The sequence below is a fragment of the Pseudonaja textilis genome, chromosome 1 (genome assembly GCF_049901715.1).
Source record: "Pseudonaja textilis isolate UNSWEBS1 chromosome 1, rPseTex1.2, whole genome shotgun sequence".
Classification (NCBI taxonomy): Eukaryota; Metazoa; Chordata; class Lepidosauria; order Squamata; family Elapidae; genus Pseudonaja; species Pseudonaja textilis.
Window position 1 is genome coordinate 324,355,674 of NC_141990.1, and position 25,279 is coordinate 324,380,952.

General features: G+C 40.9%; 1 protein-coding gene across 1 annotated transcript in view; it reads left to right on the forward strand.

Moving 5' to 3' along the window:
• LOC113435328 (calcium/calmodulin-dependent protein kinase type IV-like) overlaps positions 1-25,279 on the forward strand; it is a 63,284-nt gene that overhangs the window by 23,607 nt on the left and 14,398 nt on the right. The window contains exons 3-6 of the mRNA XM_026699086.2: positions 5,232-5,294; positions 12,593-12,675; positions 16,278-16,350; positions 23,235-23,325. Of these exons, the coding sequence (XP_026554871.2) occupies positions 5,232-5,294; positions 12,593-12,675; positions 16,278-16,350; positions 23,235-23,325 (310 nt within the window). The remainder of the gene's footprint in view (positions 1-5,231; positions 5,295-12,592; positions 12,676-16,277; positions 16,351-23,234; positions 23,326-25,279) is intronic.

Below are 25,279 nucleotides of genomic sequence, written 5' to 3' on the forward strand. Positions count from 1 at the left end.
CTCCCTCTTAATTTTCCTTTCTTCTTTCCTTCTTTTTTTCTTTATCTTTCCCTTTCTCCTTTACTGTCCCTTCTTGCATGCTCAAATGCAAAAGGGGAAGCATTTCTCCTTTTGTTTTGTTTTTAGTTTGTTTTGCTAGCCCTCGACCAGAAAAAGCATCCCTGTCCCTGCCCCTGAGCTCCGTTTTCACTGGCAGAGGCACCTTGGGCCGGTCCTTCACTCTTTTCAGGCCAGCCCGATCTACGGTTTGAGTTTGACACCCCTGTTGCAAATCAAGGACTGACTGTATGATCTTGGATTGTGATTGATGATGATAATAACAATAGCAATAACAACACAAGTAATAACAGTATTAATAATTTATTAAATGTATATGCCCAATTCTCAACGACTCTAAGCATTTTACAATTGTTAAACCATTTCAAAACAAAGAACAGTGCAAAAGACACAAAACCAGCATCATATAAAAATACAGGGGGTTTTTTCTCTTACTTACAACCATTAGTTTAGTGACCATTTGAAATTACAACGTCACTGAAAAAAAAGTCCTCAAACTTATGACCACCACAGCATCTCCACAATCACGTGATCCAAACTTGGGCATTTGGTAACCAGCATGATTTATGATGGTTGCAGTGTTTTGGAGTCGTGTGATCACTGTTTGCAACTTTCCCAGCCAGGGAAATTTAATGAGTAAAGCCAGGTTCGCTTAATGGCCTCCTGGTTCATTTAACAATTGTAGCGATTCATTTTAACAAGCATTGCAAGAAAGTTATAGAAAGAAATAGAGCTCATTCATCAGTCTGGCATCTGCACTGCATATCAGACATTAATACAATCGAGCGAGTCCAGAAGTATTTCACGAGAAGAGTACTCCGCTCCTCTGCTCACAACAGAATGCCCTACTGTACATCACTAGGCTTGAGATTTTGGGCTTGGACAACCTTGAACTACGCCACCTATGGTTAGACTTAAGCGTAGCACACAAAATTATCTGCTACAATGTCCTACCAGTCAATGACTACTTCAGCTTCAACCACAATACAAGAGCACACAACAGATACAAACTCAATGTAAACAGCTTCAAACTTGATTGCAGAAAGTACGACTTCAGCCACAGAGTGGACTTCATTCCACAGAGTGGAATGGATTACCTGACTCTGTTGTTACATCCTCTAACCCCCACTCCTTTAACCTCAAACTAACCACTATTGACCTCACCCCATTCCTAAGAGGTCTGTAAGGGGCGTGCATAAGTGCACCATCGTGCCTACCGTCCCTGTCCTATTGTCCCCATTTATTCGTACTTATTTCCTGTATCCTTACTCATGTTTATACTTTTATCTATTATCTGGTAAGCAAATGACAAATCAAATCAAATCAAATCAATCAATAAATAATAAAATAAATAAATAATAAAATAAATAAATAATAAAATAAAGTTCATAAAATCAGGCACGGTTTTGCTTAGCAATGGAAATTCTGGTCTTAATTTTGGTTGTAAATTGAGGACTTCTTTTATTCTATAATTGTATATCATCAGCATCTTCATGGTAATTCATTGCAAGCCCACAGGTGAGTTTGAGACTATGGTGGCTGCAAAAGCCTACATGGAGGCCAGGTGAGGAAAAAGTCAAAATTGAATTCATAACCTCACAATCGCAACCATCATTTTGACTTTTAGACACCCCCACTCCCACTACAGATGCCCCAAGACTCTGTGTAAGTTCTCCAGGATGCTCTGGCTTCAAATGTCATTTTAAAACAACCAAATCTCATTATACTAAATTAATTAGCACAAGAGAAGCACATGTTTACAACAGAAATAACAGAATTATATTCCGTTAATGGAATAACTTCAACCTTAATATTTTTTTAAAAAAGATTAAAGGGCCAGGCAGATTATATTCGAAATGAAGGTTGCTTATATTGTTCAAAAATCATCTTTCTTGCTCTCTTACTAGAAAGAGAAGCTTAATTCACATGTTGTTAAGCCAGCAATCCATTCTGTAAACCATTTTTATATATTTTTTTTCTTCCAATATTTGCAGGTGACTCACCCAACCTTTTGGCTTCCAAAATCCAGAGTTCTCAGTATCTTATTAAATTACAAATAATGGAAATATAGTACTATAGAGAATCACAGACGTGACCTTGGAAAATGTACACGATAGCGGTACATGATTTAATCCCAGGACAGAAATAGAACATTAGAAACAAATTTAAAGTGACTCTGCCTTAACCTTGTAGAAGGAGGGAAGAAAAGGGGAAATCCTGCCAGGCTTCCAAAGATGACCGATAGTCCTCATTTAACAACCGATCACTTAGTGACTGTTTGAAATTACGACGGCCTTGTAAAAGGTGCTTTAAGGCCACTAAAGTACGTCCAACTTTTGCAGAATGTTGCACCCCTCCCCCCCACACTTGCAGGTACATGCTCACAATCAGGGGTTGTCACACTTACAACCAATTGGCAAGTGCCCCACAATCATGTGATCACTATTTGCAATCTTCTCTGCTGGCTTCCCCAGAAAGTCAGTGGGGAAACCAGTGGGAAAGATTGCAAGCTGACGGTGTCTGCCAAGAGGACTACCTCTCATCTTTTGGAGCTAGCTGAAAGTGGTCCCTGCCAATCCATGCCTGCTTGGATCTCAGCAGCCAAAATCTGAGCAGATATGAAGCTCAAAATCCCTCTTGAGAGCTGAATGGAAGGATGCAGAGAAATTTCTTAGCGGTATTTAGGAGCTGAGGACTTGGCAGCACAAGAAAACAAGAGCCAAGGTGTCAGATCCGTGTATCTGCCATTCTTCAATGGGGGAGTTGGTACAAGTAATCCTTTTTTGATGTAACCTGATATCTTAAGTCTTGTATTCAATCTGTATAACTTGCATATGATATACAAGTGTGGACTGGAGCCCAGATGCCTGGAAACTTGTCACCTCCTGGAGAGATAGCAAAGAGGAGAAGGGTCCATAAAAATTCCAGCTCCGAAAGAAACTTCCTGGGAAACTTTTCTCAGCTACGTTCCCAGAAAACCAGGAGCGGAAATTAACACGTTGCTTCTTTGTATTGACGAAATCCACATCAGACTAAGGGGAGGGGTTCTAACTCTCTTTACCTATGCTGTATGCCTGGAGGCATATTAGACCCTGCTTTGAGTAATACCTGGATAGCTTCATTTTCACAATAAAGAATTCCTTTTGAAATACCCAGCTTTCAGAAGTTCATTCTTATCGATTGAAGGGAAGAGTCTGGGCCTCACACACGGACTTAATAGCCGACCATCAACATCCCAAACAACAAATAAACAGCCACACACAACCAGGCACCACATAAATACTATGCATAAAATAGCCCAAGTTCCAGGAGAGATGGGCTCCCGCACCGGTCTGCAAGTTCAGAAGACTAAAACCAAAGGATTTTTTTTTTTACAGGAGGCAACTGGACTTGCTTGGTTTTTTTTTCTTTTGAAGATGTTTCACTTCTCATCCAAGAAGCTTCTTCAGCTCCGACACAGGATAGTGGGGAATGGAAGACACACATCCTGTCAGAGCTGAAGAAGCTTTTTGGATGAAAAGCGAAACGCCTTCAAAAGAAAAAACAAGAAAGTTCGGCTGCTTCCTGAAAAAAAAAAAGGAAGTACCTTTGGAGCAACCATGACCTGGATGACTGAGAATCTCTACAAACAGAAGATTAAATCTCTGGTCCTGGTGACCAACCCAGATTGGATACTATAATATTATCCTGGGACATATATTTTTGCCTTCATTTGATGCAGAGAAAGCCCCCAGCACCATGCCTGCTTGAACCTCAGCAACTGAAATCATGCATGGACCTTAAAATCCCTCTCTCCTCACTTTTATGGAGAGCCACACACAGAGATAGGGAGAGAAGGATTTTAAGCAGAGGTGGCATTCAGCAGGTTCTGACCAGTTCTGGAGTACACCTGGTAGTGGAAATTTTGAGCAGTTGGGAGAACCAGAAAATCCCACCTCTGACTGGCCCTGCCCCCATCTCTTCTCTGCCTCCCATTGAGTCCCAGGTGATCCGTTGGGTCTCCTTTGGTTGCCCTGCACAGGAGAATGGAGCTGGAAAGCAGGTTAGTGGGGTGGGGAGGGAATGAGGATTTTGCAGTATCCTTCCCCTGCCACGCCCACCAAGCCACACGCACAGAGACTGGTAGTAAAAAAATTTGAATCCCACCACTGATTTTAAGAGCCATACGTGCTATAAATGTGTTCAAAATCCCTCCCTCCCTGCAACTCCATAAGCAGAGAGAAGGGGTCTGTTTACTTAATGACCCATGAGATCACTTAATGACTGCAACAGCGATTGTGGTCATTGAACTAAGCAGTCACGTGGGCATCTTGCTTAATGACCTCCTTGCTCAGCAACCAAACTCGTGCGTTTTTCTTAGCTGTTGTTAGCACTTAAGATACTGCTGTGATTCAATTAACTGTGGCAAGAAAGATCGTAAAATGGGGCAAAATTCACGGTTTCTGTTGCTTAGCAACAGAAACTTTGGGGTCAATTGTGGTTGTAAATCGAGGCCTAGCTGTATTTACTGTTAAGTAATGCTAACATAATAGCCAATGGGGAAAGCAAAGGTCAGAATCTGGTAAGCTATGACTTCTAGTCTGGCCTTAAAAGCACAAGGGCAGCTGCGTGTCTCTGGGCCAGTCATTTTCTCTCAGCCAGAGGAAGGAGGCAAATGGCAAAATCATTTCTGAAAAACCTTGCCAAAAAAACCCTGCAGGGACTTGCCCAGATAGTCTTCCTTTTCCTCAACCCTAGCATAACCCAGTACAGGTAGTCCTTGACTTACAACAGTTCGTTTCGTGACCGAAGTTACAACGTCCCTAAAAAAAGTTATTTATGACCACTTGTCACACTTATGACCGTTGCAGCATCCTCATGCTCATGCGACCAAGATTTGGACACTGGGCAACTGACTCATATTTATGACGGTTGCAGTGTGCCCAGATCATGTGAACGCATTTTGTGACCTTCTGACAAGCAAAGTCAATGGGGAAGCCAGATTCACTGAACAACCGGGTTATTAACAACAAATGCAATGTTACACTTAACGGCTGTGGCCAGAAAAGTCATAAAACAGGGTGAAACTCACTTCACAAATATCTCACATAGCAATATAAATGTTGGGCTCAATTATGGTCATAATTTGAGGACCACCTGTATAACAACATTATTGTAAATGTTATTCTTTGCAGATTGACAAGAAAATTGTCAGAACTGAAATTGGAGTTTTGCTGAGGCTCTCCCATCCAAATATTGTAAGTAACTATTCTCTGTAGTATTTAAAATGGTTAGCTTGCATTGGTAATCACATTTAGTTTGCTTTTGTGACACATTGAGGTTTTTTTTTCCCCGTCTCCTGATTTCCTGTTGCCGAGCGTCCAAAATACAGTTATGTGACTGTTGGGCAGTCCAACTGTGAGAACTTCAAATCTGGGCCATAAATAACCCTGGGGAGGTCCGTCACAACTCTGAACGGTCACTAAGCTGTAGTCCCAACAGTTGCGTTACTCTTTCCTCACAGAGAGCTGCTTCAGCCACTGTCTCTTTTTGGGTTCAGCCACTGTCTCTTTTTGGGTTTAGATAACATTTATTGTCATGTTTTCCTGAGGGCACCCTGGCACGCATTAAAAATGAAATTCTGTTACCTGCTTTCAAAAGTGTACACATACATAGCACACATATGCACATGCTATATACATACATACATATACAGACCCGTACATATAAATACATGCAGGAGTGGGATCCGACTGGTGTAACTACTGGTTTGGTGGCTATGTGTCGCGCGCACATGTGTGCTTCGTGCGCATGTGCGCCAGATGAGTGCGTGCAATTAACAAACTGCTGAGCTACCCGGACAGCTGAGCAGCGCTGCGCATGGGTGTGCAGCGTTTGAAAAAGCACTTTTTCCCTGCTTTTTCAACCACTGCTGTGCTGTGCAAAGCAACTGAGGTTGAAAAAGCAGGAAATAAAGGACAAGTAAGATCCTGGGCGGGTGGGTGGGCCAAAACAGCAGCAAACACAGAACTGGTTTTGTGTCTGCTGCTCTTCAGAGCTATTGGTTCTACAGAGCCAGACAGAACCAGTAGAACCCCACCCCTGAATAAATACATACATACATACATACATACATACATACATACATACATACATACGTAATATAATGTATATATTAATCACTGTCCATCTTTTACACCACTTCCGGCTCTAAAGTACAATATTCCTCTTCAGTCCAAGAGACCATAACCTTCCTATATTATGGCTTTATTAAAGTGGCATTTCTATTATCAATTCCCTTCCTAATTATTCCAAACATGGAATCCTTTTTAATACATTGCAAGCCACCCAGTGTCACATGACAGCAAGATGGGCAGCAAATAAATTTAATCAATAAATAAAATATAGCTGTTGCATTCTGAATTTTCATTTAGATGTCCAATATAACACCAAGATCATGATCACTCTGTCTGTCTGTCTGTCTGTCTATCTATCTATCTATCTATCTATCTATCTATCTATCTATCTATCTATCTATCTTTTATCCATATATTAATGTATAATCAGATAGATACATCATCTATTTTTCTAACAATCATTTATCTTCTATCCTCTTTTTAATCATCTCTCTCACTCTCTCTCTCCCTCCCTCTTCTTTAGCAAAATGACTGATTCTATGCAGGGCCCCTGAGAATATACCAACACTATGAATTTCTTTCTCCTACATAGTTTCCAGTCTACCGTAGTTTCTTGCACGAACAATAAAATCTCAGCTTTTCTTTGTTTTTTGTTTTTAAAATCAAGGTTGTTTTTTTCTCCTCTGTACAAATTTCTTTGTTTGTTTAAAGTTCCATGAAAAAAAGAGGGAGAAGATGAGAACTTTCATTTCATTGTTTATCCTTGCGACGTGTAATTTTCCCTTCTGCTGCCAGTGTTCAGCTGATAGGAAGTGATAATAGGATTGCAAACTTTTGAAGTTAATAAGAAAAAGATTGCAGGGCCATGTATTAGAAGGAAACATTAAGCCTCTTCCTGGTGTGACTGGTATTGTAGGATCACTGAATGAAGCACCATGAACTGGGAAAGTAATGATTAAAGTGGTATGAAATTCACAGTGTCACTAACATCTTAAGAAACTATTATGGAACAATTTTCTGGGAGGGAGGAAGGGTTAGCCAGAAAGAAAAAAAATTGAAAGGTGGTTGCAAATATTTCCCTCTCCCTAATAGGCTGTGGGTGTTAGCTTCATTGTATTGTCGTAAAGAATACAAAAAGCTGTGATTTCAGGGTGCCTGGACAGCTGGGAATCTTTCAATAATCTTGTGATTTACTTCCTTTGTTGCTAAGCCTAAGCCTCAAAAAATTAAACCTTTTGACGTCTGTTTAGTATATTTAGGTCAAATGTATGATATTCATGTACTGTATATTTATAAAAAATATAAAAATGTATGACATATTTACTGGCTAAAAACTCATCAAACTTGCTTCCAGGCAACATTTTTAAAGAATGGTTTATGCCTTCCATTGATTTTTGAGTTGCAGTTATGCAGCGTGTATAGTGCTTCCTAGAAGCTGTGTGTATGGCTGTTGGTTTCAATTGTACTGCAGAGGTGGTATTCAGCAGGTTCTGACCAGTTCTGGAGAACCAGTAGTGGAAATTTGGAGTAGCTTGGAGAACCGGCAAATCCCACCTCTGACTATTCTCTGCCTCCCATTGAGTCCCAGCTGATCGGCTGGGTCTCCTTTGGTTACCCTGCACAGGAGAACAGAGCTGGAAAGCAGGTTAGTGGGGTGGGGAGCGAATGGGATTTTGCAATATCCTTCCCCTGCTGTGCCCACCAAGCCATGCCCACAGAACCGGTAGTAAAAAAATTTGAATCCCACCACTGTTGTACTGAGTCTTTTTTTTCCCCTCATAATACACTACGTTGTTCTTTCCAACCAACACCTTGCAATGATCCACAGCTGATGATGGATTACAGGTAGACCTCGACTTAACAAGCATAACTGAACCCAACATTTCGGGTTGCTAAGCAAGGCCGTGACTTCTGCCCCATTTTATGGCCGTTTTTTTGCCACAGTTGTTAAGTGCAGTTCTTAAGTGAGTCGTGTGGTCATTAAACAAATCCGGCTCCCCACCCCACTGGCTTTGCTTGTCGAAAGCTGGCTGGGAAAGTTACAGATGGTGATCACAGGGAACAACGCAACTGTCATAAATACAGGCCAGTTATCAAACACCTGAATTTTGATCGCATGACCATGAGGATGCTGCAATGGTCATTATTTTCAGTGCTGTTGTAATTTTGAACAGTCACTAAGCAAATGGTTGTAACTCAAGGATTAGCTGTCAAGTTGGTGTCGACTCTTAGCATCCACACAGAAATCTCCACCTGGCCCATCACAACACTCAACATCACTGTAACAGAGTCCTTCTACTTTGCGGCTTGTCCTGTTTTCCTTCTCTTTTCTTCCAGCTTTCCCAGAATTAGAGCCTCCACTAAGGAGCCGAGCCTTTGCTTAATGCATCCATCTATATATATATATATAAAAGCGAAATACCATTCATGCATCATCACAAAATCTCCAAAACTGTAAAGCCTACAAATTTGAAATTTGGCACGTTCCTCTTGGCTTCTAGGTGCTTACTAAGAAAGGATTTGTCAAAATGATCATCAGAGCGTTAGTATTTCATATATTATTATTAACACGCTCTGATGCTAAGGAGTTCTACTCCCTCTCCCCACCTGAAAAGAAATCTGTTCCAAATGCAAAACACAAGCAGAGGAGAGGAAGTTCAGTTTCAGATTTAGTTTCACAGCAGCAAGCAGAGTTAGTACAGACCAGTTGAGCTAAGCCACGCCCAGGCTCCTTGCTGTCTCCTTGATCACACAGCAAATACTGTTTCAGTTTCCAAACAGCCCTCAATTCTCTCATATTGACAGGACGCTAGCCAGATAAATACCGATGGAAGCTTGTAGGCTGAGACACAATTTTCCCCCTTGTTTTCCGCCCCCAAAACTAAGCCTGATCACATAGTTTCATAGCGAAGCACGGGTATAGAGCTAGTAGTACAATAATTTGGTCATCTGTGCCATGAGTGAGACCTCTGACTTGGTTTGGTTAATGATCCATTTATTTTTAGCCTGTCCATAATAGGCTAAATTCAAAAGCATCAACCCTCTTCCTATTCCACTTCTTCAAAATCCAATTTTTGTTTCCATAATGGGTGACAGTAAATAGTATTGCTTGCTTTAGGTGTTTACAGGTAGTCCTCAGCTTATGACCATTACAGAGCACAGATTTTCTGTCACATATCATGACAGTCGTAAGTCAAGTCAGCCATGTTACCAACCTGATTTATATATATATGTGTGTGTGTATGTATGTGTATGCATATATATGTATGTATGTATGTATACACACACACACACACACATATATACATATTTGTTTTCTTAAGTTTTCACGGGTACTTACATGTATGGCATTCAGCTTTGTTTGGGTATTTTCCCACGTCTCAGGTTAGTCTTAGTTGCTGGAGGATTTGAGCTGGTGAGCTGTGATCCTGCTGTTTGGCTTCACGTTTGTGGTCATGCCACATCTTCATGGTGGGCATCAGTTCGCTTCATGTATGGGTCGGAGGGGTTTGAAGCGGGTAGTGATGCAGCTACGGTACAGCTTCTGGTCCGTGGTCGTGTCTCATCTTCTGTGTGGGTGTGAGTCTGCTTTCTACATGGAAGTGTGGTAGTAGCATCTTGTGTGGCCCTCGTGCGTGTGGGGTCTGGTGTCAATCTTCGTGTTAGGTACTCGTTTGTTCACAAATGTTTATCTATGGGATGGGTTTAGGTTTGAGTCTGGTGAGGGAGAATGGTGGTGGTGTCATGTGTTTTTTGGGTCCGGTGTTGGTTTTCGTGGCTGGGACTCGTTTGTTGATAAGGGCTAGTTTCCAGATGTCTGGTAGGTGGGAGGCATCGTCCTGTTTATTCATGTTATGGAGGTGTTTCTCTATTTCGATGGCTTCCCTGATTATTCTCTTGTTGAAGTGTTCAGTATTGGAGATTAATTTGGTTCCCTCAAAATTAATTTCATGTCCTGTGGCTTTAAGGTGCTGGAAAAGGGAGGAAATATTTTCTTCTTTTCTGACAGCGTTTTTGTGTTCTGCAATGCGTGCATTTATTCTCCTGTTGGTTTGTCCAATGTATGTGGCTGGGCAATTGTTGCATGGTATTTCATAAACTCCTTGGTTTTCTAGCTGGATCTTGTCTTTGGGGTTTCTTAGGATGTTGGCTATTTTTTGGTCAGTGCTGAAGGCTGTCCTGATATTGTGTTTGAGGAGAATTTTGCTGATTTTATCTGTGGTGCCTTTGATGTAGGGGAGGAGGGCGATACCATTGTCCTGTTCTGTGTCTCGGTTTCTAGGGTGTGTCTCCCTTAGGATTAGGTTGGTAATTGTGCTTCTTTGGAATCTGTTGGAAATTAATACGTTAGTGAGGGTGTGTAATTGTGTTCTCAGGTGCTCTTTGTCAGCTAGGTGTTTGGTTCTGGAGATGAGGGTCTTGGCTACAGAGTTGATCTGTGCAGGGTGGTGATGGGATTGTGCGTTTAAGTAGCGGTTGGTGTGTGTTTTCTTCCGGTGGATGGTATGTCCTAGGGAGCCATTGGTTTTTTTGTAAATTAGGATGTCCACGAAGGGAAACAGAAGCCAACAACCAACTTCCAACAAAGGTCATTTCGTGAATGCAGTGATCATAAAGCAAACACAACAGTCATTAAGCAAATATCGTGGTCTCCCATACAATCACTCTCCTAAATAGATAATTCCCATAGCACTCTCTTATGTCTAAGGATATCCAAGCATGTAATAGGACTGTACTACTATTACCCTTCTCATCTTTCCTATTATCTACTCCTGTTTGTATCTTATGATTTATTATTTTGTTGCTTATATGTACACTGAGAGTTTATGTACTGGAGACAAATTCCTTTTGTGTGTCCAATCATACTTGGCCAATAAAGAACTATTCCATTCCGTTCCATTCCATTCCATTCTATTCTATTCCATTCCAAACACATTATCAGAAATTGACTTGATTGCCAAAAACCCAAAGTGAGATCTCTTGATTACAGGGGGGCAACCATCGAACTTTGAATCTGGGTCATAAGTACATTTTTGAGGAGTATGTTGTAACCTTAAATGGTTGCTAAGTAAATTGTTGTATGTCGAGGACTACCTGTATATAAAACCTTCCTGAGCTATATACAGACCTTCACTTAGTTTTCCACAATGCCTTTAACTTTACTTCTTGCAGTGTCTCTTACACACCATTGTTCTGGGTTAGAGCAGAAATTCCACTGAAGGACATATTATTTGTGGTCTCCTAATAGAAAGACACAGCTGGTAATTCAGTTTGGACTTTTAAATATAAATTAGCAGTTTCTTTTAAAAAAATCAAATCAGAACAGCTTATGTGTCTGACTCATTATTGGTGAGAAAATTATGCAATTTGCATCTGAATGAAAACTGATCTAATATCAGCTTTTTGCAGCAAAATTCCCAAAATAAAACTGAATCATCATTTTAAATTCCCAGCTCTCCAAATGTGCCAGGTTAAAAAGAATATTTGAGAAAAAAGGGGGAAAAAACTGTTAAGGAAAATTGTTTGCAAAAGAGGAAAAAAAGGCAAACAAAATGTGTATAAAGCTAATAGAACGAAACAGAATAGAATTCTTTATTGGCCAAGTGTGATTGGACACACAAGAAGTTTTTCCCCAGTGCATAAGCTCTCAGTGTACACACAAGCAACAAGTGATAAATCATGATTATAATCATAAAAATACATCTTATCTTATATTTAGAGAAAGTGTACTACATATAGCCCTTCACTTACAACCATTTTAGTGACTGATTGAAATACCATGGCACTGAAAAAAGTGATGTATGACCAATCCTCGTACTTATGACTGTCACAGCATCTTCACAATCACATGATCAAAATTTGTGTGCTTGGCAATCGACATGCATTTATTCCTGAGGACATGAAATTGCTATTTACAATCTTCCCAGCAGGCTTCCAACAAGCAAGGCCAATGGGGAAAACTGCATTTGCTTAACAATTCCATGTTTCACTTAACAACTGCAGTGATTCACTTAACATCCATGCTCCAAAAGCAGGTGCGGCTCACTTAACAACCAATTTGCTTAACAATAGAAAATGTGGTCCCCATTGTGATTATTAAGTTGAGGCTCACCTGTACTATGGACAGAGATTTTAGTGTGGTTTTGAAAATATTCTTAATTTCAACCCAAAGGTCACAATGAACTTTCAAAATTGATAAACCTCAATTTGCCAACCTCTAATGTGGACACATATAAAGTCATAAAATCAAGCAGATTAAAGTTTCTTTCCACATGATATCTTTGAATGGACAGTTGTCAGTGGTGTCTGGGCATGCAAAAGTGTAAATATTCAGAATTTCCATGGCTTTTTCCTCATTTCTGCAAAGCTTTTAGATCAAAGTTATTCATCCTTCTTTATTTCTTCCCACTTGCTTTTAGATCAAACTCAAAGACATCTTCGAAACCCCCACAGAGATCACACTGATCCTTGAGTTGGTGACTGGTGGTGAGCTGTTTGACAGGTAACACAGGAGAAACCTTGGCTTAATTGGCAGATTCTTAATTAAGGATGACTAATTGAACAAAGAAAAGGAGAGTAATTTGTTACCATGGGGAAAAGATGTGTGGGATGCAGGAAAGGTGCTTGGTTTAATTCACAACCAATCTCTAAACTCTTAATTCCCTTAGCTTGCCTTCTACCCTGTTGCTTTCTGGCTTCAGCTCTTGCTAAAATGGAGATAGTTTATTTATTTTTATATAGAATTGATGGACATAAATATGCCTGCACCAGCCAGGCTTCCTTGATTGACCTTTGTTTAAGTTTTTTTTTTTTAGTTTTTTTACCTACAGAGCTAAGGGGGAAATGACCAGTTGCGAATGAAAATGAGTAATTCCAACATTGTGTGAGTTTTCAAATAGCTTGTAGCATCACCTACAACCTAAAGTCCTTCTTGGAAAATAAATATGATGGGTGGCCATGACCCATTGGGATGGGGAATTAATCATGATGTTTGAGAATGGCCATTGCGAGCCAGACATGAAATGAAAATACGAAATGGATGGCAGCAAGAGGACTAGAATTAGCCACTGATGTCAAGGAAAAAAAGCCAAGTCACTGAGTAATTCCATAAGAAGCCAGATAAATTTCCATGAATATCTACTCATTATTAGAGATTAAGAGTAACCAACAAGAGCAATCACGAGGATATGTGTTAAGAAAGTTTTTTTCCCCCTTCATGCCTGGTTTTGGCTGATTTTGAAAAGCTAATTGGGATCAAGCCTGGTTAGTTGTGGATAAGAGACCACCAGGAAATCAGGGCTCTAGGGAATTTGAAAAAAATATCCCGCAAAGCAAATGTTGCCCCTCTCTTCCAGATAAATTCCGTCCCTCTTGTTTTTTGTGAATATTTAACTTGGGGGGTGGGGGGAGCATAAAAAATCAAGCCAAAGCCCCCATCCTCTTTTTAAATGTGTGATGCTGTTAGCCCTTTGAGGAAGTGGTAGTCCAGACAAGAAGCACAACAATAAGTATCAACTCTACCTTTATTGTAAGGTTGTGTTAATAGAATCTTGCAAATCTAAAAATATTTCTCTCTTCCTTTCCTTTTACTCCCCCCCCCCCCCCCAAAAAAAACAGAAGGGTCCTTTCTGTGAAGCTTTCCATGCCCTTCCTCTATCTGTGGGCTGAGATATCTTTGCTATGTTGATTATCTAGGCTGCAGCTCTTTCTTCTCTCTCCCAATGCCTTTTGCCTCTAAGTCTTTCCCTTCTGTCCCCCAAGGCCTTTTCCTTCTGCCCCAATATCTTCCTTTCTGTCTCCCATGGTTTTCTCTTCTGTCTCCCAAGGCCTTTTTCTTCTGCCACTAATACATTTCCTTCTGTCTCCCAAGGCCTTTCCTTCTTTCCCCAAGACCTTCCCTTCTGTCTCTCAAGGTCTTTTCCTTCTGGCCCTAATACCTTCCCTTCTGTCTCCCAAGGCCTTTTTCTTCTGCTCCCAAGATGTTCCCTTCTGTCTCCCAAGGTTTTCCCTGCCATTTCCCAAGGCCTATGGAGGTTCTCCCTCATACAGGAAGAATAAGAAATAAAGAGAATCACTTCTTTCAAAATGTTGTTCATTGGCATTTTTTTTTAAAAAAAGACTTCAATTGAACAGATTGCTCTATTAAACTATACAGTCCTGGGACAGAGAATCAGGGAGGAGGCAATGTGTGAATGGTTGCCTAGCAACCCCTGTGGTTCTCCCTTTTCCATCCACCAGGAAGAGGAGTGCGCCGGTTGCCTAGCAACCAGCCATTCCTGCCCTCTCTGCTGCAAAGCTTCCCAGCCTCCTCCTCCTCATATCACACATTAAAGCAGCAGAAAAGAAACTAGTACACCCACAGTCTTATTTATTTTTAAGTATCCCCACCCCACCCCCAGCAGATTTACAGGCTGGCAACAGGGCTGGCTGTGCAGAGTGAAGGCATACATATATATATATATATATACATACATACACACACACACACACACACATACATACACTGCTCAAAAAAATAAAGGGAACACTTAAACAACACAATGTAACTCCAAGTCAATCACACTTCTGTGAAATCAAACTGTCCACTTAGGTAGCAACACTGATTGAAAATCAATTTCACATGCTGTTGTGCAAATGGAATAAACAACAGGTGGAAAGCATAGGCAGTTAGCAAGACTTCCCCAATAAAGGAGTGGTTCTGCAGGTGGTGACCACAGACCACTTCTCAGTTCTTACGCTTTCTGGCTGATGGTTTGGTCACTTTTGAATGCTGGCGGTGCTTTCATTCTAGTGGTAGCATGAGACGGAGTCTACAACCCACACAAGTGGCTCAGGTAGTGCAGCTCATCCAGGATGGCACATCAATGCGAGCTGTGGCAAGAAGGTTTGCTGTGTCTGTCAACGTAGTGTCCAGAGCATGGAGGCGCTATCAGGAGACAGGCCAGTACATCAGGAGATGTGGAGGAGGCCGTAGGAGGGCAACAACCCAGCATCAGGACTGCTACCTCCACCTTTGTGCAAGGAGGGACAGGAGGAGCACTGCCAGAGCCCTGCAAAATTACCTCCAGCGGGCCACAAATGTGCATGTGGCTGCTCAAACTGTCAGAAACAGACTCCATGAAGGTGGTATGAGGTCCCGATGTCCACAGGTGGGGGTTGTGCTTACAGCCCAACACCTTGCAGGACGTTTGGCATTTGCCAGAGAACACCAAGGTTGGCAAATTCGCCACTGGTACCCTCTGCTCTTCACAGATGAAAGCAGGTTCACACTGAGCACATGTGACAGGGTCTGGAGACACCATGGAGAATGTTCTGCTGCCTGCAACATCCTCCAACATGACCGGTTTGGCAGTGGGTCAGTAATGGTGTGGGGTGGCATTTCTTTAGGGGGCCGCACAGCTCTCCATGTGCTCGCCAGAGGTAGCCTGACTGCCATTAAGTACCGAGATGAGATCCTCAGACACCTTGTGAGACCATATGCTGGTGCAGTTGGCCCTGGGTTCCTCCTAATGCAAGACAATGCTAGACCTCATGTGGCTGGAGTGTGTCAGCAGTTCCTGCAAGATGAAGGCATTGATGCTATGGACTGGCCCGCCCATTCCCCAGACCTGAATCCAATTGAGCACATTTGGGACATCGTGTCTCGCTCCATCCACCAACGCCACGTTGCACCACAGGAGTTGGGGGATACTGTCCAGGAGTTGGGGGATACTTTAGTCCAGGTGTGGGAGGAGATCCCTCAGGAGACCATCCACCACCTCATCAGGAGCATACAGGCACGTGGAGGCCACATACACTACTGAGCCTCATTTTGACTTGTTTTAAGGACATTACATCAAAGTTGGATCAGCCTGTAGCGTTTTTTTCCACTTTAATTTTGAGTGTAACTCCAAATCCAGACCTCCATGGGTTGCTAAGTTTGATTTCCATTGATAATTTTTGTGTGATTTTGTTGTCAGCACATTCAACTATGTAATGAACGAAGTATTTAATAAGAATATTTCATTCATTCAGATCTAGGATGTCTTATTTTTGTGTTCCCTTTATTTTTTTGAGCAGTGTATATTAAAAACAAAAAACCTGCATGCTGTTTCTTCTCTACAGGATTGTGGAGAGGGGATTTTACAGCGAAAGGGATGCAGCCCACGTGGTGAAACAGATCCTGGAAGCTGTCTCCGTAAGCCTTTCTTTTTCTGGATTCCTTGTCCTTGCATCTGTTTTGGAGGGTAGAATTCTGGTTGCCAAGGAAATGGAAATATAAATTTTGCCACCTTTCAAAGGCCCCCTTTCTGTTAACTGGAATTTCGTAGGCAGGCACACAGTCAAGGTCTCTGCTTTTCATGGATCTATGCAAGAGTGCCACTCGGATGGTGGGAGGTTTGTTGGTGTGTAGTTAATTTTTTTTTTTTTGAAGTTATGACTTCATTTTTTCCAATGTTCAATTGATATTATCTTTGAAAGCTCCCCTTGTCTGAGCTCTGAAACCAGCAACTTGTGGACACCAGCGGTTTCCCTACGTTGGTAGTAATAATAATAAACAGTGGACATTCCACTAGCTGGGGGTAGAATAGAGGATAGCAGAATAGAGGAGAAAGAACTGGAGAAAATCACAAATTATAAAGACTTGCAAAGAAAAGTAGAACAACTGGGGCAAAAGAAAACAATAATAGGCCCAATAATTGGCGCCGAAAGAAAGGGAAAGATGCAGAGAAAAAGGAAGTAAAGATGAAAAAGGCAGCTGAGAATCCTCTATATCAGTGTTTCTCAGCCTCCGGGGTGGGGAATTCTGGGAGTTGAAGTCCACACATCTTAAACTTGCTGAGGTTAAGAAATGCTGTTTTGCATGAGGTAAGAATACAGTTTCTGTGAATCCCAGTTTGCAGCAGTCAGGGATCGTGAAAATCATCTGTTTATCCAACTGTCCTCTAGTCAAAATATCTAAAATTATTGACATTCTATTCATAGAGTATAGACTGATGTACACAATATTTTTATTGTAGTTGCACAGGGCTGATTGAGAGAATAGGATCTCAGTATGCAGGGGTGAATATTTTCTTCCCTCAGACAACCAGCTATCTCTTCAATAATTAGAAATGAAGAATAAATTTCCCACCAAATTGACTCCCTCTTCTGTCAAATCCTGGAACTTTCTCTGACCCCATTACAAGTAGTCCTCGCTTTGCAAATGCTCATTTAGTGGCCGTTCAAAGTTACCATGGCTCTGAAAAAAGAGATTTATGACCTTGTCTCAAAAAGTAACAACGCTCTGTGACGGCATTCTGGACACATGACCACAGAAATGTCTTCAGACATCGTTGGCTCAGTGGCTTGAAAAGGACATGAGCACTTCCCCCTAAATTCCATAACGACTAGCAGAGCAAAATCCACAGAGATTTTTCCTCACACTTATGACCGTCGCAGCATCCCCATACATGATCAAAATTTGAGTGCTTGGCATTAAGCATGGTTGCAGCATCCCGGGGTCATGTGATTGCCATTTGTGACCTTCCCAGACAGATTATGAAAGGTAAAGTCAATGGGAAAAGCTGGATTCACTTAATGACCTCACAATTCACTTAACAACTACAGGAATGTGCTTAACAAGGGTGGCAAAAAAGGTCATAAAAATTGGGCACAATTCACTTAGTAACCACTCTGCTTTACTGATTAGATTGAGAGATCTTTATAGAAATGACTAGTTGATATTATCATGAAAAAACAAGTTGTGGTTTGATGTTAATGTTTTATTTTACTGCAAAAGAAGGAGACGGAGGTCAATGCTTCTTTTTCGTTTTCTCAACCCTTCCTCACTTCTCCTTCCCCTCATTGTTTTCCTATTTACTTTTCTATTTTGTATCTTGTCTTATCCTATAACTCAATAAAAGGTTAAATGGAACAAGTACTCTGCTCAATAAAGGAAGTTCTGATCCCAATTGTGGTTTGTAAGTTGAGGACTATCTGTAAATAGTTTTGCTCCGAGTTAAAGCTAACGCACCCAATCTAGGAGAATACTTGGCTGTATAATTTCCCCTGGGATTTGGTTGCGACTGAGTGCTGTCTTGGAAAATTACTATGGGTGATTTCCAATTTAGTTTTCTCCCAGCACACACCCAGTCGATCTCTGCGCTCAGATCACAATGAGCGCATGCGTGCTCAGTTCAGTGAGCCAAAATAGAGCTTGAGGGTTATTTATAAAACATCAGCAAAGATTTTTTTTAAAATTAACTGGCAAAACAGGATAAAATGCAGGCAAATCAGTGAGCGTGAGAGAGAGAGAGAGAGACGAACAAGAATTGACCTCAAAATAAATTGAAATTTCCTGAGCCAGTGATAATAGTCCTGAGGGTAATTAACGTGGAGAGTAACAGAGTGCCCTATGGCTATTTCAGCCCTAATTATGTATATCGCTGCAGTAGAATCAAGATGGAAAGTAGGACATCGGGTGATCCTTTCTCTATTTTGCACCATCAAAGAAACTATTTGATGGACTGCAGTGATAGATCCAACATGCCAAAGGCAAACTCCTTCTAGGCTAAAGAACTCGAGGGAGAAATTGGAACAGATAAGACAGCACTAGAACAGATTCAAAACCGCACTAAACCATTTATTGGGATTAACTTGATTTGAAAAATCATGATTTACAAGTACAGACAGTCCTCGACTTACAACAGTTCATTTAGTGGCTGTTCAAAGTTACAAGGGCACTGAAAAAAGTGAGTTATGACCACTTTTCACACTTACGACCATTGCAGCATCCCCCCGGTCACGTGATCAAAATTCAAGTGCTTGGCCACTGGCTCGTATTTATGATGGTTGCAGTGTCCCTGGGGTCACGTGATCACCTTTTGCGACCTTCTGCCAAGCAAAGTCAATGGGGAATCCAGATTCACTTAACAACCATGTTACTAATCTAATAAATGCAATGATTCACTTAACAACTATGGCAAGAAAAATCTTTAAAGGGGGCAAATTCAGTTAACAAATGTTTTACTTAGGGCTCAATTGAGTTCGCAACTTGAGGAGTACCTGTAATCCTCCAGTTATAACCAGGCATTTAGTGACTGCTTGATATTGTAATAGAATAGATCCGTGGTGGCAAAGGTATGGCACGCGTGCCAGAGGTGGCATACAGAGCCCTCTCTGTGGGCACGCACACCATTGCCAACTGCTCTTCTGGTTTCTGGCATGCCAGGCAGCTGGTCTTTGCGGGCGCCAAAGCACTGGAAAATGCCCCTCAAAACAGGCTATTTGGGGGCCTTTTTCAGGCCATTTTTCGGGCCTTTTTCAGGGCCCTTTTCTGGGCCATTTCTGGACCAAAACCAACCTAACCCCCCTGAAAAACAGCCCCAAACAGCCCAATACCCCCCTAAAACACGACCTGAAAAGGGCCCAACAAAGGGTTTGAAAATGGCCCAAAAACGGCCCAAAGAAAGGTTTGAAATCGGCCACAAAATGGTGCTCCACCATCCGCACATGAATATGTGTTCCGGTTTGCGTACTTGGTGCTGAAAAGTTTCACCATCACTGGAATAGATCATTTCAACTTATACTTAGTTCTGATGACCAGGGCCCCACCTCCACAGTCTCATGACCGTATTTCAGATGCTCACCAACTGTTCTGCATTTACAGCCCACAGTCAAATGACCACAATTTGCAGTATTTTTGCCAAACACAGGTATTTGTGTCTTGTTTTTCACACAACACCAGCGATCAATGTGCTTGCTTGAGGTCTGCTTTACAGGTGCTGCAAAAAAAATTGTAAAATCATGTCAGTGATATGGGATGACCCACTTTCCAATTGTCATGATGTATGACCCTTATTGGCAGCCTCCATTTCAGTCATAAATCAAGGATTACCAGTACAGTATTAAGTCTAATTACATCAAGTAGTCCTCGACTTATGACCACAGTTTAGCCCAACATTTCTGTTGCTAATCAAGACAATAGTTAAGTGAGTTTAGCCCCATTTTATTTATTGATTGATTTATTTAGATTTATATTGCTGCCCATTCGCACGTGGCGACTCAAGGCAGCTTACAAAAATATGAAAACATCATATATAAAAACAATAAAACTAATAAAAGAATAATATATAATAAAATAATAAAATAAAATAACCCCCTTGCCCCAGTGACAACACATCATATGAGCCATTTAATGTGCTCCATCCCGCTCCAGGTCTTCATTTTACGGCTCTTCTTGCCACAGTTGTTAAGTGAATCACTCAGGTGTTAACTTAGTAACATGGTTGTTAAGTAAAGCTGGCTTTCTTAGTGACTCTGCTTCTCATAAAGTTGCAAAAGGTGATCATTGCAATACATTGCAACCAGGGGTGGGATTCTACCAGTTCGCACCTATTTGCTAGAACCGGTTGTTAACATTCTAAGCAGTTCGGAGAACCAGTTGTTAGAAGAAATTACTGGCCTAATCCTGTAAGGAAGGCAGGAAGGAAACATTCTGGTATTGCTTACAAAAACTGCCTTTCCATTATCCCTTATAACATTCTTGGCAGGACTAGACTTCCTGTCTCAGGAACTTCTCTGGAGTTTTTTTTCCCCTCCTTTGCTGGTACTTTGCTTGTGTGGAGTGACCATTCAAAGTTACAATGGCACTGAAAAAAGTGACTTATGACAATTTTTCACACTTACGACTGTTGCAACCTACCCGCAGTCATGGGAGGCCAGGCAAGGAGATGCGTGCCTTGACGTGAGTGATATTGAGTTGGCCACACCCAGCCAATAACATGACCACCAAGCCATGTCCACTCAGTCACATGGCCACCAAGCCACACCCACCACCTAAGCCACACCCACAGAACCGGTTGTTAAAAAATTTGAATTCCACCCCTGACTGCAACTGACATAAATACTTGCCAAGCATTAAATTTTGATCCTGCGACCGTGGGGATGCTGCAACAGTTGTGAGCGTGAAAAAAAGTCACAAGTCCCTTTTGTTCAATGGCGTTATAACGTTGAATGGTCACTAAATGAATGGTTGTAAGTCAGGGACTCTCTATAAGTTGTTTAATTTGACAAACAGATTAACAAAGCAAGTTTATTTATTTTATTTAATTTATCTAGTTTGTCAAACATACATGAGAAAACAAGTATAAGCATGAACATAACATATAAACATATAAGTATAAACATATAAGTTATTGCTCGTTCAGCCTGTTGTCCGAAAGTCCTTGAGCTTTGTGAATGTGGAAGCTGCCAGCAACGGAGGTTGGAGAGAATAATTCACAATTGGAGAGAAGGTGGCTGGTTTCACCTTGCAAATCATACATTAATCTTGGTTTGCAGTGACACCCCCTTAAGGGACATTCTTACTCGCTCTTAAGGTGTAATTCTATTCAGCACGAGTTTCATAAATAACATTCCCGAATCCTTTGAAATGCAGACAATTCCATATTTGGTATTCAGCCCCCTCCCTCCCGGCCCCTGAGGAATTGCTCCCCGAAGAGAAGCCATTTAAAAAACAGGACAAGCCAGGAAAGAAATGGCAGCGTGCATCTGGCATTAAGCTCTTTCCTGCGGTCTAAATTTCAGCACAGCACAAAAGAACAAGGAGAAATCCATAACTCTTAGAGGGAATATTAGTAGGCCGCTGTTTCTCAGTACTAAAGGTCAGGGAAGATTGTTTCCAAGGCAACCAGGGGTTTTAAAATATGAGAGAAATTCATATACGAAAGTGGTCCATCGTTAGCTTTGTGCAAAAGGGAGAATTTGGCTCCATCACTCTGGGGTATGAAAGAAATGCTATCGAATGGGCAGAGATCTTAACAGCTGAGTGAATGAAAAGAACAATTGGGATTTTTTTCAATGAAGGGATGTCCAACTTTGGCCACTTTAAGACCTGTGTACTCCAACTCCCAGAATCCCCCAGCCAGCCAAACAACAGTACAGAGCAATGTGCTTTTGCTGTGGTTAAACTCCTGATATAATATTTATTCAGAATTATTTAGAAATAATTCAACAAAGGCTCTCTGCCGTTTTTAAGCAGATGCAGCTTCTTTGCACTTTCTGCCTATCACTGCAATAGTAGAGAATATAATTTGTTCCTATAATTTGTTCTTGTGCCTATAATTGTGCCTATACTATAAGTTGTTCACAGCACATGAAGAATTGCTATCATTTGATCAGTTTGTGGTTGCTGTGTAATCTGTGAATATATGTGCCTTTATTAATGATTTGGGAGAAAGCAATAAAATAAAAAGAAATTAGCAAGTGAAGTAAAAATATTGTGCTTGGGAACTTAGACTTCTATTTAAATATCTTAACAATTCAAAAATAAGGATATAACTACCCTGCATAGAATATAGATAGGGTTAATGCAAACTAATAAATTTAGAACAGAACTAAATAGAACATCGTCAAAGTTGGAAGGGGCTTTGGAGGTCTTCTAGTCCCCTTGTCAAGCAGGAGACTATAAATAATAAGATATCAAAAAATGGTACACAAGGCTTGAAAAGCCTCAGTACCTGTAACACCGTGTCAGTTTACATTGGAATGCTGCTACAAATAGTTTTTAACTTACGATGATTCATTTAACAACCATTCAAAGTTATGATAGTGCTGAAGAAAATTGTTATGACCGTTTCTCACATTTATGACTGCAGCATCCCTGGCAACTGGTATGCATTTATGATGGTTGAAGTGTCCTAGGATCACGTGATGGCCATTTACAGCTTTCCCAGAGGTTCCTTAGGTGGTTAGTCAATGAGGGGAGCTGGATTCCTTTAATGACTGTGACCAAAAAAAGGTAGTAAAATTCGGCCACATTGCTTAGCAACTTAGCAAAGAGAAGTTCTGATCCTGATTTTGGTCATACATTGAGGCCTACCTGTATTACTACATGATATTTTAAACGGTGGTACAGAAATGCCACAAATCAGAAAAAATTGAAATGCCATGAAATGCCACTTCCTTTGTCATTTGAGGTAGCTACAGAAAAAAAACAATTCATTGACTGTACCAAAGGAATCCTTTTTGACAGCATATAGAGTAAGGGACTTTTTACTGCAGAAACGTTGCCTGATTTTCTGTCTTCGTCTCTTTTAGTATCTGCATTCAAATGGAGTTGCCCACCGTGACCTCAAACCAGAAAACCTTCTCTACGCAGATCTCTCCCCCGATGCTCCTCTTAAAATTGGTATGTGTGGGATGAAGTAAACAGAAAATCTTATATAGTGAAATTCTTTTAACAGACTTAACAGTGGGAGAGCGGTATCCATTGTTCACAAATATCCACTAGGTGGAAAAATGCACCATTATGGCAATTAACATCAATTGTGATTATGTGATTATGTCGTTTTGCAGGCATTGCAAGCTATGACCTTTCCGTCAATTCACGTCATTTGACGTAAACTAATATGACGGATATAATTCATCTTAAAAATTTGATCCAAAGCAGGGGGAAAAAGAATTCATGATACATTTTATAAGATATTATCTAATGTCACATTTGTATAAATTTACATGGTTTGCATTATAATGTTGTTATGCAGCTTACACAAATGGTAGGATTTTGAAATTAAATAGATGTTTGGGATAAATGGGTATTCTTTCCCTCAGATTATACCTTAAATTAAGGGTTGACTAACTTAACAGCGCACACTCAGAACTACAGTGACTTATCAGAGTTTATTTATTGACTGTTCAAAGTTACAACATCACTGAAAGAGTGACTTATGACTGGTGTTCATACTTACAGTTGCAGGATCCCCCAGGGTCACGTAATCAAAATTCAGATGCTTGGCAACTGACTGGTGCATATGACGTTGGCAGTGTCGTGTGTGATCTCCTTTTGCAACCTTCTGACACGCAAAGTTAGTGGTGAAGCCAGATTCACTTAACAACCATGTTACTAATTTAACAAGTGCAGTGATTCACTTAACAAATGTCTCACTTAGCAACAGAAATTTGAGGCTCAATCGTGGTCAAAAGTCAAGGACTACCTGTATTAGAATTACCTTTTTAACAATATTTTCTGCTCTAAGCAGAATGACACAGAATTCTTTCCTTACAGATAATTTTGTCTATTAGTAGAGCCCAGAACAGAATATCAGAAGATGCTGCATGATTCTGTTAATTAGTATGGTTTTAATATTCAGGAGTAATTACTCCAGTGAGGACCAGAGGGCCAAACCCCAAATGACTCTCAAGGGGTGGGAGATGGCTTATGAATCAATCCTAATTGATCTAAAATTCATCCCACAACGAATAAATATCTGTGGGGTCTTTGGTGCTCTCTCAGTTTGCTGGCTTTCTTGCAGACATTTCATTACTCAACTAGGTAACATCAGCAGCACTGATGATGTTACCTAGCTGGGTAATGAAACATCTGCAAGAAAACAATTAGAGGGCAATGAAAGAGAGCATGAAGGACTCCGTAACTGAATCCTGAACTACAAATATTCTCTTTTCTTAGAGATCCAGGTTCTTATTTGGTTGGTTTTCTTATGCTGAAGACATTACCTAGTCATTCACTGGGTAATGCACCGTGAAAAACATCAACCAAGCTAAGAGAGTATCAAGGACTCCACAGTTCAACCCTGGGCTACTAATACGGTAGTCTTCGATCTGTGGCCACAATTGGAATCAGAATTTCTGTTCCTTAGCCAGGAGATTTCGTTAGTGACATTTGATTTTAATGACTGTTTTGCCAGGGTTGTTAAGCAAACCACTGAAGATATTAAATAAATCACATGGTCATTAAGCAAATCTGGCTTCTCCCATTCGCTTCCCTTGTTGGAAGCCCCCTGGGAAGTTTGCAAATGGTTGACTACATGATCTCAGGATGCTGCAACAGAGTAAATATATGCTGGTTGCCAAGCACCCAGACTTGATGCTGTGATGCTTATAGTGTAAGGTCCAGTCATAAATCACTTTTTTCAGTGCCCTTCAACATCCAAGTGAACAGAGATTAATACCAAGATTAACAACAGAGCAACAATCAAGAAATAAACAGGACCTCAGTCGAGGAACTGCCAAACAAGCTAACAATAAACAGCCCAACCAAAGAACCTCCAGCCCCACTCCCACCAACCCTGACAGGACAAGCCTCTAGAATATAAAATATGAGCACACCCCACTCCCTGCAATCA